Raw genomic sequence first — 17,316 nt, 5'->3', positions numbered from 1 at the left:
TCCCCCCCGTCACCTTCGGGAACCTGCTGCTGCTCTACTGCAAACATGAGGTACTGTACACAACAGGTTGCAGGCTATTGTCATGTATTAAGTAGGCTTGAGAAATCAATTCTTTCCTCAAAGACTTCTGAGCTTAATTATTGCACAGTACTTTCCCACCTAGCCTGTGGCAGTTTGAAAACATGTGTTTCTTTCCCCCCAAAAGCAGTTTCGTTACCAATTCCACACTATATTTTAGACTGAAAAACATACATTACCTTCATCTATCAAACAGGCCATTACTAATTATGGTAATTATGAAATTATCATCAATTATCATTCGACTCTAGGACTGTGTCAGCAGTTTCCTCCATACGGCACACATTGAGGGTCCATGCGAGGAGGAGCACTGTTTTCAGTTTGAGTCATGTGGTGTGAGTGTTAGTGGAAAGAGCTCAAAACACACAGAGGGCTGAAAGAGAGGTTGGTATTAATGTCAATGATGTCCTCTCTCTCATTCTCAGTACTTTGACCTGGCTGCTGACGTCCTGGCAGAGAACGCCCATCTCACATACAAGTTCCTCACACCGGTAAGTTACACTCTGAACCAATCCATGTGTTTTCAGTTCCTAATTCACACTCCAGGAACTCACATGTTCTGTTTCTGTTTGCCTGCACTAATGAAAAAGTGTTGTTGTTGTTGTTTCCTTTTCCAGTACATGTATGAGTTTCTTGATGCCCTGTTGACCTGTCAGACAGCACCAGAGGAGGTACTACACATTTTCTTTTTACAATAAAAGCTACTTTTTACGTTTGCTTTCCTGCATGCTTACAGTATTTCCCATCAACCTCAGCAGCACTGAGCTATTGTAAGCACAATATTGCATATACAGTACACATATTCACCATAAGACTATTATCAGTTAATAATGTGTCACATTTGGGTTTAAAGCTTGTTCCACTGCCCCCAAGAGGTCAAACAACCCTTTATGTAACTGTAAAGGGAGAACACTGTGATAAATACATTTAAACTTGCTGTTTTACTTACATAAAAAATTGCTTTTATAATCCCAAGAAGCACAGCTTAATCAAATGTTGAAAAGTTTGGATTTCAAAACTACTTGGGATTGAATAAAGGTTTAAGAAGGTGATAAAAAACAGCTTATAGTCACCACATTACATTAAGCTATAATTCTCAGTGTGCAGGAACCTCATTATATTATCTGGGCTGAAGCCAACCTTGTCATTTTGTAATTTACTCCAAAATCTGTTTATTTCTGTTTGTTCATCCATCAATAAACTGTCTGTTTATTCCACAGGCTTTTAGGAAGTTTGATGAGATGAACGGCAAACTGACGGAGCAGTTACGGAAACTGGCCAAGCAGGTTGTTTTCCTCCTTTGTTCTTTCTCATTTGTTATGCATTGTCCTGTACGCATGTGTATTTGCCCTTATCTTAAAGGTCCCCTATTAGACTGTTTTTCATCAATATATTATAGGTCTCAGATATATACAAACATGTCTCTGAAGTGTTCGGCTCCAAACACCAAACAGATCATTGTAGCATCCCATAATCCCCTCTGTTTCAGCCCTGTTTCAAAAGTGCTGATTCGCTGTCTGTTGCTTTAGATGAAAATAAGGAGCCACTCCCAACGCCCCTCTGAGAGAGATTTGGTTGAAAAGAACACAATGGTGCTCTAGGAGGAGATTCAGGTGATAAGGGGGGGTGGGGGGGTTACCTTGGTTGCTGATTGGCTAATGATTACACAAGCTAAAACATCGTTATGACATCATAAAGTGGCCAAAATCTGATCAGCTCATTTTCAGACAGGTTTTTATATAAATGGATCAGGACGAAAAGAGAGCAAATCTTTTTTTCTGAAACTTTCAGAATGTCTTTACACAGAGGGGACACATGTTTATGTATAAAAGACATGGAAACGTGGATTTTGCATAATAGGTGACCTTTAACACAATAGACATATATCAACCTGTCATCAGCCTAATATGTAAGACATGTCATGATGAAACACAGCCCTGGATCCTTTATTACAGTAGCCTAAGGATTCTTCTCATCTATTGAGAATAGTGGATTTTGAAGGCTCTGATTTGTTTTGGCTGAGTGTTGTTTTTGTCCTCTGCTGTAAGGTGCAGGAGGCCAGGCTGACTAGGGATGATGAAGCTCAGAAGAAATGTCTGCAGGACTACGACCTGATGCAGGAGAAGTAAGGACACACACAAAAATATATAAATATGTAACTCTCAGCTTCTATTTAGTTCGCTAATTCACCCAAAAAAGAGTCAGATGACATAACTTCTCCCCGACTATTGAACTGTCCCGGTCGTTTCCCAGGTACATCGTGGTGCTGATGGCCCAGTCCAAGATCTACTGGAACCGGGAGAACTTCCAGATGGTTGAGAAGATTTTCCGAAAGTCTGTAGAGGTCTGCAATGAGGACGACACCTGGAAGCTGAACGTAGCCCACGTGCTCTTCATGCAGAACAAGTACAAGGAGGCCATCGGCTTCTACGAGCCCATCGTCAAGAAGCACTATGATAATGTGAGTGCCTCAGGGCGGCCGCGCCACGAAGAACATGGAGAACATAAATGTGTGGAGGAGGGACACTTCCATTATTTGTGCGAGATTAATTATTGAGAGTTAATGCATATCTACAATACCTATTAAGGCCATTGTAGGTCAAACTAAATCATGATTATGGAGCTGGTGTGAAAGTGGTGGTAGTCTGAGAGAAAAGTAAAATACGTCTTAATCTTAGGAAAAACCAAGTTGTATATTTTCTAAGATTAAATAATTAAATACATGAGAAAGAAAATCACTAAATTGCATCATGAAATTGGTAAATGTACACGAAAACAACTCCAAAATGCTTTGAGATTATAAAGTCATACATCTTAGTTAGTTTCTTTTTTGAGATTGAGAATTACATCTCCATATTTATGAGTTTTTCTCAATATGACCTTCATGGCCTTAATACTCCTTCATAAACATCAGACGCTTAAACTAAGTATTTTGAAGATAAAATGCGCACAATGCATGGGATCAGCCCCGATGTCAGAGTGAGGTCAGGACTAATCGTTGACAGTTTGCCTTTTTGTCCAGGTGGAGCAGTGTAACATTCAAGAGTGTCCCTGCAAGTGCAAACCCTCGGTAAAAATAGATGAGCAGCTCTGCGTCGATCTGCAGTGTTTTCTCAAATGTGTGCATGATATGAATTTCATTATTTTCTGCTGTGTGGATTTTTTTATTTGGTTTGCAGTGCTGGTTTTGTTTTGAATTTGAAAATTATGATTTTCGTCCAATTTCAGAGCACTTCAGTCACTCAGCTGAGGGTTCTAGAATGTTTTCTTTCCTCACTGAAAAATTAAACATTACATTACATGTCACTTATTAGACGAGGGGTGTCAAACTCAATTTCATCACGGGCCACATTAGCATTATGGTTGCACTCAAAAGGCCGGTTGTAACTTCAAGAAAGACTATATAAAAATACATATATAAATATTTAATATGTATAAAATAATATATAATATTACATTATTGCCTCTGCATTGGATTATTATCGGATTGGGTAATAACTTCATAATTAACTACGTCTGAAAGCAGAAGTCTAAGGCAAATAATTGCAAGTCTTTTCAGTGAGAATGTCACAAAATGATTCAAAAAGAAAAGACAAATTCTGAAGAAAGAAAGTAATAAAAAAAATGTGGAGAAAAAAAGTGAATTCTGAGAAAAAGGCTAATTCTAAGATAAAAGGCATATTTTGAAGAAAAAAAGTCAAATTCTGAGAAAAAAGTCAAATTTGAGATGCATTGTGGGACATGTAGTTTATGGGCACCGTGCTTCTGTAAATCGGCATGTAACCGTATTTAAACATATTATATTCTTTCAGAGCTGTTGTGGGCCACATAAAATGAAGTCGAGGGCCGGATTTGGCCCCCGGGCCTTGAGTTTGACACCCCTTTGTTAGACGCTTTCATCCAAAGCGACTTACATATTCAATACTGTGGGCAATCCCCACAGGAGCAATTTGGGGTGAAGTGTCTCAGGGACACAACGACATGCTGACTGCAGTGGGGTTTGAACCTGTGACCCCCTTATCCGAACACATACGCACAACCCACTGCGCCACACAATGATGCTAACACTTTAGCATCATCGTGTTTATGACGTTTTAATCATGTTCTATTCTAAATAACCTCAAATCAGTTTGTGGAAACTTGCATGCACCCTGGATTGGTTTTGAAGTTTGTTAAATTCTGAGTGTTGTAAATATATTGTAAATTTAACAAAAAATGTGTGTGTTTGTGTGTGTCTGTGTGTCCCATTGTAGATCCTGAATGTGAGCGCTGTGGTCCTGGCCAACCTGTGTGTGTCCTACATCCTGACCAGCCAGAATGAGGAGGTACTGTTCACAGAGATGAACACAATTTAACATAAAACACTGTACTGTCATTTAGTACACCTTTTTATAATACTACTTTTAATTAAATATATTTCATAGGGATTTTACTTTCATTTTACTTCTATTCTTTGTGTCTCTGTATGGTAATAATGTTTGTCGCTTTATCTTCAGTATAAAAAGTCCAGTTTCCTCCTCTCGTTGTCTTACAGGCTGAAGAGCTGATGAGGAAGATCGAGAAGGAGGAAGAGCAGATCTCCTACGACGACCCCGACAAGAAGGTGTTCCACCTCTGCATCGTCAACCTGGTCATCGGGTGAGTTTACAGCTTGAAAAATCTGCTTTCACGTTGCTTATTAGGTTTCGCCAAGAAGAACCTCATTTAAAAATATTTAATGTGCAAAATATTTCATGTGCATATACAATATACAGTCTATGGTGTTAACTAGTACTGCGTGTTCATTGTATGTATTAGACTGGCTTTCAAAACTAATTTTAGCCCTGGAACCAAAAAAAGTTCCTTTACTATAAAGTTCACACTTATGGAGACCCAAAGTGTTTATCATCAAATAAATACTATCATTAATAAATACAGAAAAAATATGTTAAGAAAGAAATAATCTAATTTATGTTAAACCTGAGCTCATTTATCATGCAATTCATCCTGATGTATCTCAGGTCCTTGTTCCTATATGCAGCAGTTATATATTCTTTTCATCACAATCTTTGTGTGTAAATCAAAGAGCAGCAGGCAGAAAACAACAGCTTGGCTAGGATACTAAGAGACTGAGTTACTTTTTGACGATTATCCAAATCTGTATAAGAAATCTTGCAACTTACGGTTTGCTTTTGAGCTTTTCCTGAAGATTTTAACCAAGACATTTTCAGCAGATTACCAGTATGACAGTATCAACTGACCTAAGCAAGTTCCTTTCAAGGTGGAAGAAAAAGGAAGGAATGTCAACATATTATAGAATGGTAAAAAGGACCTTTTAGTAAGTATTGCTGTTCTGACTGAATTTGGGTTTTTTTCAGGACGCTGTACTGTGCTAAGGGAAACTATGATTTTGGCATATCTCGTGTCATCAAGAGCCTGGAGCCTTACAGTAAGAAGGTCAGTCAGTTATTCCATTGTTCCCTGGGTTTCTTTTTTAGAAAGTTTGTAGCAAATGTTTTAAGAAAGGGATAATAAGCAACGTGTGAGACGGTCATTCATGAGACAAGCACACCGACAGGGTGGTCGAAGCAGCGTCTATTCTCCTTAGCAACGGCCTGCTCTCCTTAATAGTGGTCTGTTATTGAAAATGTAAAACCTCTGGAAGGTCCAAATTCACCAATCAGATTTGAGTATCCAACTAAGTCATGTAACAAAAACAGGAAACATTCAGTACCTATTTTAAGGGAAATAGTTTGTTGTTTATTGTGTAGCAAGCAGTGTGTGAGTAATACACCATAAACACAACTTCAAGAAAGTGCTCATTTAAAATACAAACATTCATTCTTTTGAACCAAAAATAACCATCTGTGCTGCAGCTGAGTCCACTGAAGCTCCAGCTGAGAACACAGGCTGTCATCCCGAGTGTTGCCCCCTCTCAGCCTTGTACAAATCCCCACCATAGACTCACATTCACTGTGAAATCAGAGAGGAGTCCAGGAATGTGAGCCTGTGGAGCCACATACATTCAACCAAGCAATCTGACCGCCATGTCTGAACTCCTTCCAACAGAAGGAAGAAATCCCTGCCACATATCCTTCTGTCAAACCCTAAATACCACAGAAACGGAGACACTGGCTTTTACTAACATTAAAGTCATAACCTTTCAATTTGTTTATTCTGCGGACAAAATCGATAGTGCTTTCGGACTCGTTAGCGTGGAAAAAGGAATGCAGCTTCAGTTTGAACACATCAGTTAGCAGGATTAATACTGATGAGATGATCTTTAGTGTCAGAATAATAACTTTAATATCACAATGGCGTAACAACGTTTTTTTTAACGTGTGTGTGTGTGTGTGTGTGTGTGTGTGTGTGTGTGTGTGTGTGTGTGTGTGTGTGTGTGTGTGTGTGTGTGTGTGTGTGTGTGTGTGTGTGTGTGTGTGTGTGTGTGTGTGTGTGTGTGTGTGTGTGTGTGTGTGTGTGTGTGTGTGTGTGTGTGTGTGTGTGTGTGTGTGTGTGTGTGTGTGTGTGTGTAGCTGGGAACAGACACATGGTTCTACGCCAAGCGCTGTTTCCTCTCCCTGCTGGAGAACATGTCCAAACACATGGTCATGCTGAGGGACGCCGTGGTACAGGAGTGTATCCAGTTCCTGGAGCACTGCGAGGGTAAGCAGCATCCACACACAAACACATCTGCAAAAGTGCTGGCCTGTGACAATAATTGATGTTTCAGTTTGCAACAAACACTATTTATCCTTTGAGAGAGCACATGCAGATCCATATGTCTTCACATTTCATAAATGACTGTTGACAGTCATTTATAAAACTGAAATCTGGCTGAAAGAGGAAGCAGATGTAGCTTCTATACCTGGATATTTTCTGCAGCATCACCATCCGGTCAGAGTTGGTTGTATACATTGTGAACATCATTATTTTCTTAGCTAAGCGACAGTGAGCATTTCCGTCTAACAGACCAGACACAAACCTAACACTACTTCCAGTGTCGGCCAACAATCTGGCAAAGCCTGAAAGTCAAAGTGTTAGCCTTTCAGAATATAAAGAGCTATTCATTTATTGTCAAAGGATACTAGAGCTTGTCTTCTTGTGAGATGGGTTTATTCATGTGGACTTACGACAAAACAAGGATCTGCTTTCTCAAGATAACAAGATCATTTATCACAAGAAAACAACTTTTGTTTTCTCAAGGTCATGGGATTGTTATGGAGAACTCTAAAAAGTTATGTAGGAGACAGACCTTTTGGGGAAGATATATAACTCACTTCTTCTCATATACTAGTGAAGGCGGTCATTTGAATTTGTAAAACATATATATATATTTTTTTACATATCTGAATAAAATGACAGTGATAACAACAATAAAAAATAGGATGCATAAACATAATTATTTTTACAATATATATGTAATAGGACCTAAGTAACAAATGGTATGTTGTTGAGTGTGAGGTAACATCAGTGTGTCTCGCCTGTAGTGTACGGTAAGGAGGTCACAGCCATCATCGAGCAGCCTCTGGAGGAGACCCACACCCACATCGGAAAGAACACCGTCACCTACGAGGCCAGAATGCTCAAGGCGCTTTTCTACGAGGTCATTGGCTGGAACAAGTGACAGGAGTCACAGCAACACATGGTGTTTTACCACTTTGAAGGAGAATGGAGCAAGGCACAGAGACAGCATAACAAGGCCTGCTGTGCAAGCTCCTTATTCCTGGGAATCAAATCCAGTTCCCCGTTCTGACTCTCGTCAAAACACACCCCAGGTGAAGCTTTTATTTAGAAATGGAGTGAATCCGGGGGAGTTTGGGCAAAAGGATGGTTGCAGCAGATGTGACATCAGTTTATGTTCTATGTCAATGTAATGGCGTCTTTGCTTCACTTCACAGACTCAGACATTCCTATTTATTTAGTACTTTTATTATCAGTACTACTTTTGTACCGCTATAGAGGATATCGTGTGTATATATATATATATATATATATATAAAAAGCAGACTTGTTTATTGTGTTTACATGGAATACGTGATACATTTTGTACCTAAGTTCCTCTACAGATTTCCTCTTTAGTCAGTGCTGGTTTTACAGCTGCCTGCTAGCTTTATATTCAGTAGATATAAATAATTTAAAGAAAATAAAGATAATATTTTTGGAAGAAAAAACTGCCTACGATGTTTTTCTTTAAGTGAATATTTCATGGCCTTTTGCTCCAATCAGTCACACATATTTAGAGACAGATCCTGCAGACACAAAGCTCAAGGAAACAACGACTAAAGGTCAGTATATTTGAATGATAGCCCGATTATTGAATATCATCTCAAATCGTTTACACCTTTCCCAGGTCTGAATTGGGATGCCAGCATTGCCATTTTAAAATGTTCAGAATAAGAAAGTTATCAAATGTAACAATTTCCTATAAGTCCTCACACCTTGTTATACTTTTATCCATCCTCCAAAATCAGCCGGTGTCTAGATTCTGTCTTAATGATGACGGAGCATCTGATAAATATACACAGTGCAGAAAATGTATCAATCAAAAACTGTAAACGCCTATTATTATAATCTTTTATTCAGATCATTCATTTATAGCTCATGATACAAAGCCAAAAGTACAGCATCTACACACTCTGATGCAGTCGGGGATGTTATGCACATTTACACAAGTTGCTTTGTGACCCGCCAAAAAAAATAAGACGGAACAAAAAGTAAAACAAGCGCATTAATAACAATGTCAGAAGTGTAAGAAGTCAGAAGTTAGATTTAGATGAAGGTGAGAGCTTTGAAGTATTAGATTATACTGAACATGCTACACTTTAGCCTCAGGTGTGCCTAAACTACTAGTATGAACTTATTGTTTACCCCTCATCTCTGAAGCAGGTCATTATTAGGTACCGGTATCCGCTAAGAAAATCCAAATTGTGCATCCCTAACATTTTTACATCAAATTAGACGAAGGTACCAACCAGGAGATGACATCACGACAAAACGAATACCTCAATACAACTATGAATACTCTGATAGAAAAGAACCAAAGTATTATCAATCATTTGATGATTATATTTCGTATTATCAATCTGAATCTTCTAAAGCTATCACACAAATGTAATGTAATACAATATTTACCACCTTTTATAAGTGGAATAGAAATAAATAATAAAAGAATAATAAAGTAGCAGGAAATAGAATTTAAGAAAAAATAAACTGGAGTGAATGTACTTAGTTACTTTCCAGCACTGGTCAGCATACATTGGACCATAACACGTGGAACTGTTTAAGAAGCCGTGTGGTAAAAAGCTGAATCTGACATGTTGTTATCCGGATTTCATAAAAATAAAAAAAAAGGTTCAATCTTTAGCTAGCTTGTTGCATCACAGACAGAACAAACATCCTAAAGGTACTTCCTGGTTCTGTAGACACAAACTACTAAAGCTACTTTTTAAAGAGTAAATGCGACTTCATATGGTTTCCCGCTGAATGGGAGCATCGCTACTTTCAAAAGATACATTGTTTTGGGTTAATACACTTTAAAGATCATTAGAATCAATGAATACATTTAGTTTGGTGCCTAACAAACAGCTACATTCTATTTTCATCATCTTACAACCTATATTCATTAACATCATGTTGTGTCGGGAGTCTCTCAGTAAAGAGCATCGCTACCTGATGGGGGGGGGGGGGGGGGGAGGGGGCGTTCAGGAGATTGGCCTCTTGGTTATGTCCTGTTCTGCCAGGTAGTAGTTCAGGTATCCTCCCAGAGCGCCCACCGCCACCGCCGTCATGTGACTGGAGCAGCCGTCTGAGGCGTCACATTCAAAGTGAAGCAATGAGTGGGAACAAGTTATCATTATAATAATGAAGAGAAGAGCCAGAAACAGGAAATGATAACACAAAAATACCATAAGTACAGTCGATTCTGCAACTTTCATTTGCATTCAAACTTTTTATGAAAGTCAACACATACCAGCAGTAAAATTACTTCACATGAATTCATTTTGATTTTAAACCAAAAAAGTGCTGATAATAATAATAAAATTAAAAAAGGAGCCAGGTCAGTCACACTGGTACGGGATCAAGAATCTGATAAAAGCTGTCTTCTTTGTATTCGGCAGAAAGTTAGCTTTGATTAGTTATTTATTTTTTCTTCAACTTTCACAGCTCAAATTGCAATCATTTTCTATCTATTAGACTTTAATATGATATAACATGCGAGTACCTGGAAGTATCTTCTCCCTCCTCTTCACTCTCCGGTGAGGCTGCAGCTGCTCCAGCAGCTCGTCTCCGATGATCTGAGACATGATGCTCTCTGAGAAACAGCAGGTAACATCTCTCAAGTAATAATACTATCTCTACATTTAGTAATATGTTTAACCTTCACCAGACAGGACGGATAATTTGTAAACTTTAACGGAATAATTCAACCACAAAATAATTTCATATACAACATTAACCCCATGTAACCTTGGATACTTAAAAAAAAAACTAAGAAAAGTATTGAATTGAAAAATAAAAAGGGAGTGGCGTTTAACAACAGCACAACTGCCGTACATGAAAACATAAAACTCTCATACTACTAGTAACTAGTGCAGTATAATACAAGTCCCATTTATCCAGTCAATGCTTAATACTTCACTAGCACATTGGATTTTTAACAAAAACTGCACTTAAGTAAAAACAGTACTCGAACAGTAGACTAGTGTATACAAATGGTGATTCTTCGTGTGCAGTATTCCTTTTACTGAAGAGATTAAGCTTTAACATGTACTTTGACAGTAACGCTACAGTACCTGGAGATAATGAGATATTTTCAATTCAGTTGCATTTTAAAACTTTCTTTTTAAAACACATACTGTCTCTCCCGAAGCAGCCCGCTTCCTCGTCCTGCAGCCGGAGGATGTGCTGCAGCCAATCAGCTTTGTAGAAGTCGGAGAAACCAGACAATCCACAAATCAGGACTGTTGAAGAAGAGCAGAGGAACTCAAGATAGTCCAAACTATATAATATGCAAAATATATGCAGTTTGAAATATGTATAGGAAACACATGATGTAATACACACTACACGCAAACATTTTCATCTGAATGTCCAAAATACTGACATACTTTTAGCATATTAGATATTTGTAAGAAATTGTAATAGATGGTGTACTGTATTGGATCTTGAGTTAAGGCAAAAAACGTGTTTTGTGAGGTCGAACTGTCCATTGAGCTTTGAGCAGCAACATATAATCTGTTCCTCCTAGTCTAAGTTTACATTTTGCTGAATTTGAAGAACATCCCTCAAGGCTTCCCGAAGATGTCGCATTCACACGAATGTGACAAAAAGAATAAAGAAAAATTTAAAATAATATACTCACTATTTTCAATGAAGATGTCGACCGTCTGCTCGGTGATCCCATCCCTAAAGATGTCCTGGTTGGCCTTCATCATGTTGGAGCAGTAGATCTTCTGGTAGCTGCTCTCTGTCATGTTGGCGCGGGACTCTCTGGTGTCTCCTTTCAGCAGGTTAGTGCAGCCTCTCTGAGACCCACACACACACAGCAGGTTATTAATAGTGATAATAAATTATTCATGTTTTTATTTTAGCTTCTGCTCAGAACTTAGTGCATTTGGAGGTGATGGTTACCAATGATTTTTGTTATGTTTGGGAAAGGTAGGACCCAAAAGCATACTACAAAAAAAAAGTAAGTTGGTCTAGAAAAACAAAAGCGAGCTTTATTTTAAAAGCTGATTGCAAAAACACAAAGGAAGCACAAGAAATATATAATACAAAAAAGCTGACGAAGACTGACATGGAGGGAGACGGGAAAAACAAACAATGAACCGAGACCGAACACAGGAAGAGACAAGACTAAATACAGGGAGGGGTAATCACAAGATGAGAAACAGCCGGGCAGGGGAGGAGAAACACAAGGGCAACAGGTGAACACAATCAGAAAATTAGACACACCAGGGAAACTAACGACGGGGAGGAAAACACAGGGAGAGGGACCAGACAAGAAACAAGGAGGAAAACATGACAGGGTAGCAAAATAACCCCACAAGTAGACACAACAAAACTCAAACCCTGACATAAAACCCCACTCAAGGGGACGGATTCCAGACATCCCTACACAAAGTCAAACATTTCCAACTGGGTGGGTGGAGGGGGTCCGGAGGACGGGTCTGGATCAACAGCCCATGAAAGGCATAGTTCATTGAGGGGTTGGTCGGGCGGACGGCCCGGGGGCAAGGCAGAGTCCATGGTGGGGGTCTCGGGCCGACGGCCCGGGGGCAAGGCAGAGTCCATGGAGGGGGTCTCGGGCGGACAGCCCGGGGGCAAGGCAGAGTTCATAAAGGGGCGTACTCAGGGGGCCGAGCATGAGGGCCAAGGCAGCGGCTGGAAGAGTCAGGGGGCCGGGCTCGAGGGCGAAGACCGCGGCACTCAGGGGGCCGGGCTCGAGGGCGAAGACCGCGGCCTGGGGAACTCAGGGGGCCGGGCATAAGGACGGGCAAGAAGGCGGCGACGGGACAACTCCGGAGGACGGGCAGGTAGGCGCTGACGGGACAGCTCCGGAGGCCGTGCAGCTTAAAACATGCCTGTAGCTAGTGAGAATTAATATAACAATAAAAAATAACAAAATATACACAGCTAGATCAGATCGTGTTTTAGATACGACTTTAGAGTAGAGGGGAATTATTGAAACGAGATTTGTACAGTGTTCCGCGGCATCTGCCGCTGCGAAAATGTGGGGCAGGGCTGTAAAGTGGGGGGGCCAATGGCCCCCTGGCCCCCCCGCTTCCGGCGCCCTTGGTGTCGGCTGAACCTCCAACGGCACCGGACATAGGGTTGGCAGGGCCCCCGGCAGAAGAGTTGTCGGCAGGACCCCCAACTGGGCAGGACATAGGGTTGGCAGTACCCCCGGCAGAAGAGTAGTCGGCGGGACCCCGAACGGGACAGGACATGGAGTTGGCAGGACACCCAGCGGAACCTCCAACGGCACAGGACATAGGGTTGGCAGGACCCCCGGCAGAAGAGTAGTCGGCGGGACCCCCAACGGGACAGCACATAGGGTTGGCAGGACCCCCGGCAGAAGAGTAGTCGGCGGGACCCCCAACGGGACAGGACATGGAGTTGGGACTTGAGTAGGGACTGGAGAGGGGACTTGAGAAGGAACTTGAGAGGGGACTCGAGAGGAGCTGGCGTTGGCCGGTACGCCGACAGGACACGAGGTGCTGGAGTCGGCCGGAGTCCCAACAGGAGACGAGGGGCTGGAGTTGGCCGGTACGCCGACAGGACACGGGGAGCTGGCGTCGGCCGGAGAGCCAGTACTGGAGCCGAAACTGGAGCCGGAACCATAGCTGCTGGGGCCGGAACCATGGCTGCTGGGGCCAGAACTGATGCTAGAACCATGGCTGTGTGGGCCGGTTCTGGAGCCGGAAGCATGGCTGTGTGGGCCGGTACTGGTGCCGGAACCATGGCTGCTGGGGCCGGTGCTGGAGCCGGAAACATGGCTGCAGGAGCTCGGGCTGGTAGCCTGGACTTGGTTCTCCTTCTCTTAGGAGCCTTTTGGAGGCTCTGTGGACCTCCAAAAGCCAGACGAGACCCATCAAAAGCGTTCTCGAAAGAAGCTATGTTGGGAATTGTGGCAGGCAGAGGGCTACCAGGCCGGGAAACGCATGTCTAGAGGAAGTCCATAATCCAGCCAGGTAAGAACTTCACTAACCCTGGTTTCTCTGTTGCCCTCTGGTACGCCTCTGCCAGGGCAGCCCTCTCTTGCTCCACACTGGTTGCTCCCCTCCATTTACCATAGCTGCAAGCCAGCAAGTAGGTAAATGAATACAACTCCTCTTCAAATGGATCATCTGCTGGGTTCATATGTGGTCGGTTCATTCTGTTATGGTTTGGGAAAGGTAGGACCCAAAAGCAGACTACAAAAAAAAGTAAGTTGGTCTAGAAAAACAAAAGCGAACTTTATTTTAAAAGCTGATTGCAAAAACACAAAGGAAGCACAAGAAAGATATAATACAAAAAAGCTGACGAAGACTGACATGGAGGGAGACGGGGAAAAACAAACAATGAACCGACACCGAACACAGGAAGAGACAAGACTAAATACAGGGAGGGGTAATCACGAGACGAGAAACAGCCTGGCAGGGGAGGAGAAACACAAGGGCAACAGGTGAACAAAATCAGACAATTAGACACACCAGGGAAACTAACGACAGGGAGGAAAACACAGGGAGAAGGACCAGACAAGAAACAAGGAGGAAAACATGACAGGGAGAACAGTAAAGCAAAATAACCCCACAACTAGACACAACAAAACTCAAACCCTCACATATTTTGAGTGATAGAGATATTTCGATAGTTTAACTTCTCACCATTTTCCCGATCATGAAGTAGAGCAGCTGGTGGGACAGAGAGTAGTGCGGACAGCCGAAACGTGTCATGGTGTCCCGGCAGGGTTTGGTGACGATGCAGGGCGTCCCGTTCATCTTCCTGCTCACACATGTACACACACACACACACACACACACACACACACACACACACACACACACACACACACACACACACACACACACACACACACACACACACACACACACACACACACACACACACACAAATTAACTCTCACTCCAACAACAGCCCTATCAATATCTTGATCTAGTATATCATACATAGGTCATGTGGACAAGTTACATTATGTATTTGACATCCTGCTAACAACAGTGTAACAATCTAAGGCATAGCTATCAAATTATCCAAGGTCTGCCCAAAATGTCATAATTTTTTATTTTTTATTCTATTTTCTATCCGTGTCAAATTAGCATAATTAGCGTTTGTCTTGTTTGTGTCTATGGGGTTAGTGACCTTTGACCCACAACTTTTGATCAATTATTTCTTGAGTCCAACTGGATGTTTGTGCCAAATTTGAAGTAAGGCATATTGTATGTTGGAGAAGATTATATGTATTATCACCAACGCTGTTGCTGTTTTGCATCGGATACTACATATTGTTGAATCTTTCAGACCGAGGTTTACAAACACAGATACTTTTTGTTTCAGGAAGACAGGTTTTAAACCTCATTCTGTCGAGGTCACATCACTTTTTCTGATACTTCTGTCTGTGTCATGAAGTCGTGCCCTGTTGTGTTTTCCTCTCTGACAATAAGTGTTCGTACCAGGTTCCCAGCAGCAGCGTTAGACATTTGTCGCTGAGCTGCTCGTCGTAGCACTCGGTGCTCAGGATGGAGGAATACACCAGGCTGATGTCCGTTGACTGCCACTCCTGAGGGATCAGATAGAAGCTCGACGACAGCAGGGGCTCAAACTCTGCAGCACACACACAAAGGTATTTACCACCATAGACCATTTATTAATGAAGAAATACAATTGTATGTTCTATTTCTTCTACATTATATATCTGCTCTGTAAATCACACATCCTGTGCTCTCCTTTGAGAAAATGTCAGTACCTAAAAGGTCAACATTCATTTTGTAGGATGTTTATGTTTGTAAGTTACTTATTCTTATTTTTTTTTCTTAATTCACAGAAGAATACACTAATATTGAGGGAATTGTTCCTTATTATGCATTAGTCTATGTCAAATGTACCATGAAAACTGTAACATGTTATTATTTATTTTCTTTACTTATTTTTAGATTTATCAAGATCAAAATACGCTTAAAGACATTTAAGACCCAATTTTTTGATTACTTGTTTAATCTCTAAAATGTAACGTTGAGTAAAAGGGTTTGTTTTTGTGTTCAAACATCACACCACGGGGCTCCTGGGTAATGGAGTCTTGCTCACCTCTGTAGTACTTGGGGTCGTTCTGCTGCAGGGCGGTGACGGCCTTCTCGAAGCTCCGGTCCAAACGTTTGACCAGAACCACGGTGGAGGTCCTCTGGGCCCAGCTGACCGGGTCGCTGTGGGGCCACGTCCGCACCGCCTCCTTCAGCTCAGCTGGGACACAGTCAGCAGCAGAGGAAATCTTTATACAATAATAATATTTGCAACCTTTCCTTTTGTATTCTGACTGGCACATTTCTGCACATGTCCTTCCCTCTTTCACACTGTTGTAATACACCTTTCTTACTTAAGTCAAAAAGCAGCAGCATTTATTCTGCTGGTATCTGATACTGACTTTTATCGTTGATCAAAATGTGAAAGAAGGAACATCGACATATTGAATTTCCAAAAACACTACATCAAAAGATTGGATTCCTTACTTTTAACAGCAGTAGAAATTAATTTGTTTCGGACACAAACAAGGATGATATTGTAAAAAAAAAAGACAATTTACAAAAATACATTAAAATAAGATTTTAAAAAATCAGCTAACTGCATCCACATGCAAACTGTAGCGCTTGCTTCACATTTTAAATAACATTAAAATGACCTAAAAACTTCCCATTATATGAAGGGCATGCAATTACGGTACACCACTGAATAGTTTGGTAGTTTAATCTCTTATAGCCTACTTTTATTTGACTAATGACAAAGCTATAATATTTAATTATCTGCATGAATTACTAATCTGTCGAATATTTACATAACTTTGGCATTATTAATCTATGTTTATATAAATATGATTATTTTATTCACAAACATTATCCATTGACTTAATTTATAAAGTAACTAAAGCAAGCAAATGAAAGTAACTAAATCAAGAAGATAAATGTAGTAAAATATTTCAATCTGAGTTGTAGTCGAGTAAAGCATGCAGCATAGAAATACCCAAGTAATGTACAAGTACCTCACAATTGCGCTTAAGTACAGTACTTGTATACATATATTTAGTTACATTTTACCACTGCCCTTGACAAACACATATTTTTCTCCAGATGTTTACTGCAGCTGAGAGGACACACACACACACACACACACACACACACACACACACACACACACACACACACACACACACACACGGACACACACACACACACACACACACACACACACACACACACACACACACACACACACACGTACACAGGAGGCTCTGTTTTTGGCTCTCACCCTGCAGCATGAGGAACCCGACCACTCCGTCCAGGTTGATGTGCTCGTGTTGACTCTCCAGGAAGGCGGCTCCCCGGGAGAGGCTGCCCAGGATGTCATCGATCACCTCGGCCTGCGACCCTCCGCACACTGCTGCAAACAGAGCCAGCACTGCGGCCAGTTGATGCCCCGCAGCCTGCATGTTCTCAGTCAGACTATGTGGAGGCTCTGGGACGGTAAATAGGGAGGAGAGACGAGGAG

At 41.3% G+C, this 17,316-nt stretch overlaps 2 protein-coding genes across 2 annotated transcripts in view; one reads left to right on the top strand and one right to left on the bottom strand.

Annotated features, from left to right (window-relative positions):
* Positions 1 to 9,549, top strand: part of ift70 (intraflagellar transport 70) — a 13,339-nt gene extending 3,790 nt beyond the window's left edge. Inside the window, exons 6-17 of the mRNA XM_079645188.1 lie at positions 5 to 50; positions 504 to 569; positions 696 to 749; positions 1,299 to 1,364; positions 2,127 to 2,203; positions 2,332 to 2,539; positions 3,101 to 3,172; positions 4,332 to 4,403; positions 4,613 to 4,716; positions 5,436 to 5,514; positions 6,591 to 6,720; positions 7,545 to 9,549. Of these exons, the coding sequence (XP_079501314.1) occupies positions 5 to 50; positions 504 to 569; positions 696 to 749; positions 1,299 to 1,364; positions 2,127 to 2,203; positions 2,332 to 2,539; positions 3,101 to 3,172; positions 4,332 to 4,403; positions 4,613 to 4,716; positions 5,436 to 5,514; positions 6,591 to 6,720; positions 7,545 to 7,681 (1,111 nt within the window). The 3' untranslated portion in view covers positions 7,682 to 9,549. The remainder of the gene's footprint in view (positions 1 to 4; positions 51 to 503; positions 570 to 695; positions 750 to 1,298; positions 1,365 to 2,126; positions 2,204 to 2,331; positions 2,540 to 3,100; positions 3,173 to 4,331; positions 4,404 to 4,612; positions 4,717 to 5,435; positions 5,515 to 6,590; positions 6,721 to 7,544) is intronic.
* On the bottom strand, positions 8,620 to 17,307 carry cUnh16orf89 (chromosome Un C16orf89 homolog). Its single transcript, XM_079643650.1, has 8 exons — positions 17,077 to 17,307; positions 15,865 to 16,017; positions 15,234 to 15,384; positions 14,427 to 14,544; positions 11,420 to 11,582; positions 10,914 to 11,018; positions 10,280 to 10,369; positions 8,620 to 9,862 (listed from the first exon to the last, which is right to left on the bottom strand). Exons 1-8 carry the CDS (start codon positions 17,255 to 17,257, stop codon positions 9,759 to 9,761), a joined length of 1,065 nt encoding a protein of 354 aa, XP_079499776.1. The 5' UTR covers positions 17,258 to 17,307; the 3' UTR covers positions 8,620 to 9,758.
* Between the last annotated feature and the right edge of the window lie 9 nt (positions 17,308 to 17,316).

This window comes from Notothenia rossii (genome assembly GCF_949606895.1).
Source record: "Notothenia rossii genome assembly, chromosome: 8".
Classification (NCBI taxonomy): Eukaryota; Metazoa; Chordata; class Actinopteri; order Perciformes; family Nototheniidae; genus Notothenia; species Notothenia rossii.
This window is presented reverse-complemented; position numbering and strand designations above follow the sequence as displayed.